At 37.8% G+C, this 2,030-nt stretch overlaps 1 protein-coding gene across 1 annotated transcript in view; it reads left to right on the forward strand.

Annotated features, from left to right (window-relative positions):
* LOC113470462 overlaps positions 1–1,168 on the forward strand; it is a 6,505-nt gene extending 5,337 nt beyond the window's left edge. The window contains exon 2 of the mRNA XM_026828904.1: positions 961–1,168. Coding sequence (XP_026684705.1) covers positions 961–1,056 — 96 coding nt within the window. The 3' untranslated portion in view covers positions 1,057–1,168. The remainder of the gene's footprint in view (positions 1–960) is intronic.
* Positions 1,169–2,030: the final 862 nt, after the last annotated feature.

A 2,030-nucleotide genomic window follows, 5' to 3' on the forward strand; every position in this document is an offset into this window, starting at 1 on the left:
CTCTTGGTTTTCCCCGGGGGGGGGAAAAATTTTTTTTTTTTTAAAAAATTAAAAAAAAAAAACAAAAAAAAAAAAAAAAAAAAAAAAAAAAAAATCTTGTCGTCTGTAGTGGGATCTCATTTAAATTACATTGCCTACAAGACATTCGGGGAAAAAAAATCGGATGAAACTCACAAGTGGGAAGGGGCCTTAATGTAGACGCTGATGCTTTACTTGCGTCATGCTTCGAGCATACCCTGTATATTGACCATGAGGCAGAAATTTTCGCCATGGTCATTAGATGTGCCTGTGAAAATATTCACTCCTATTGTCAGGACTCAGGATGTCAGCTAATAGAAGATGTATAATATTAGCCATAACCGGGTTATTAATCTCTTTGTTTCCCCTGGCAGCAAGGAAGACGCGATTTTCCACGTTCACTAGTAATAATAATAATTATTGGACCGAACGAAATTCAAGCAGAAGGTAAAAACATTCCGAGGATACAAAGAAAAGGAGAAGAAGAAAACATCACGAGCCCCCTGGACAAAAGAGAGGAAAAAACAACATGAAGAGAGGATGGAGAAATACTGGGATGAGAAAAAGAAGAAGAAATAAATTGACATGATACTTTATCATTTTCCGTGGTCCTAGCTGGCCAAATTAAAAAAGTGCTTATTTATACTGCTCGCATAGGACTGAAAAGTCCCTTTAACCCAGTAGTAGGCTACGACTATTATTGTGGTCAAATTCTCAAGTTATATTGAGGATAAAATTCCATACCTCGGCTGGGATTGAACCTACGCCCTCCTGTTTATCAGGCGAGCGTCTTGACTCCTACCCTACCAGGGCAGGATAAGGTACCTCTGTGTACCAAAACCCTTCTAGTCTAACTAAAAAATCTTGGACCTTCTGCATGGCAAGCAAGCGCGTTTCGTTATTACGATCTCAATAAATTTATTGCTTTTTTTTCTGTTTCAGGTAAATATAGCAAATTTTCAATTCACATTCAAAGTCCCTACCCATGTATTTCAACAAAGCTTGAAGGTAAGTACGGTATTTAACTCCCCGAGTTGACTTTGCAATCTTTTCATTTGTTTTATTAACAAGCATAAAAAGAGTCCGCACGGGGTCTCCAAGGAGTCGCTTGAGTCCAAAATCAAATGAGAAAATTTCACAAGCAGAAGCAGAAGAAAGAAATGCACACAGAAGGTCAGGAGACAAAAAGTTTCGTTCTTTCCAAAAAGTGACTAGTAGAAGTTGGAAAGTTCGAACCGAACAACTTAAACATAATGACTATGAAATACCTAATAATTCTGTAATAAGTAATAACTATAGCTACTCGTATATGTTACCTACAATTTAAGTTGATTCTCCAGTGAGTTGACTATCCCTGGTTATAGTCAACTCTGAGAATCAACTCTGTAACTACACCAACAAGATCTTTCTTTTTTTCGGATTTTTTTTTTTTTTTTTTCTTTCTTTCGAATTCTTTGACTGTCGAATTTTCGCTCCCGTTTATTGCCATCCTGTATACGGGCAATATGATTGAACTCTCTGTGACCAGCATGCTGATGATGATTAGGTCTCAGTTTTGACTCGTAAATCTCATAATAGCTTTCTACGAACGTCAGTGCCCTAAATCACTAAAGTATGGAAAAGTATTTACAATTCCATATTTTGACATGATTCGTCCAAATTCAAAATTCTGCTTTTCCATTGGCTATTACACTTGTAAGATACTTTTCCATACTTTGGTGATTTAGGCCCCAGGCCATTAATTTGTTTTGGTGAATGAATGGGATTTGGGATCTTCTCTATCAAGCCTACCTACTGCCTATTTACTATCCAAATTTGCTTTGTCCTGTCCAAGTGGCTCTGATTCGTTTCTTACTTCCTATTTGTTACTACTATTTGGTATCTTTATCTTTGGGATTAGTTGAAATTAACTCCTAAACTTTCCTAGGCAGAAGGGTTCCTTTAGGTCGCCGCATGCGGCGCGGCAATGCCGCATGCTGCAGGTTGCTGTTGCCGGTTGCTTCCTAAATTGC

Source organism: Diaphorina citri, unplaced genomic scaffold (assembly GCF_000475195.1).
Source record: "Diaphorina citri unplaced genomic scaffold, Diaci psyllid genome assembly version 1.1 scaffold1592, whole genome shotgun sequence".
Classification (NCBI taxonomy): domain Eukaryota; kingdom Metazoa; phylum Arthropoda; class Insecta; order Hemiptera; family Psyllidae; genus Diaphorina; species Diaphorina citri.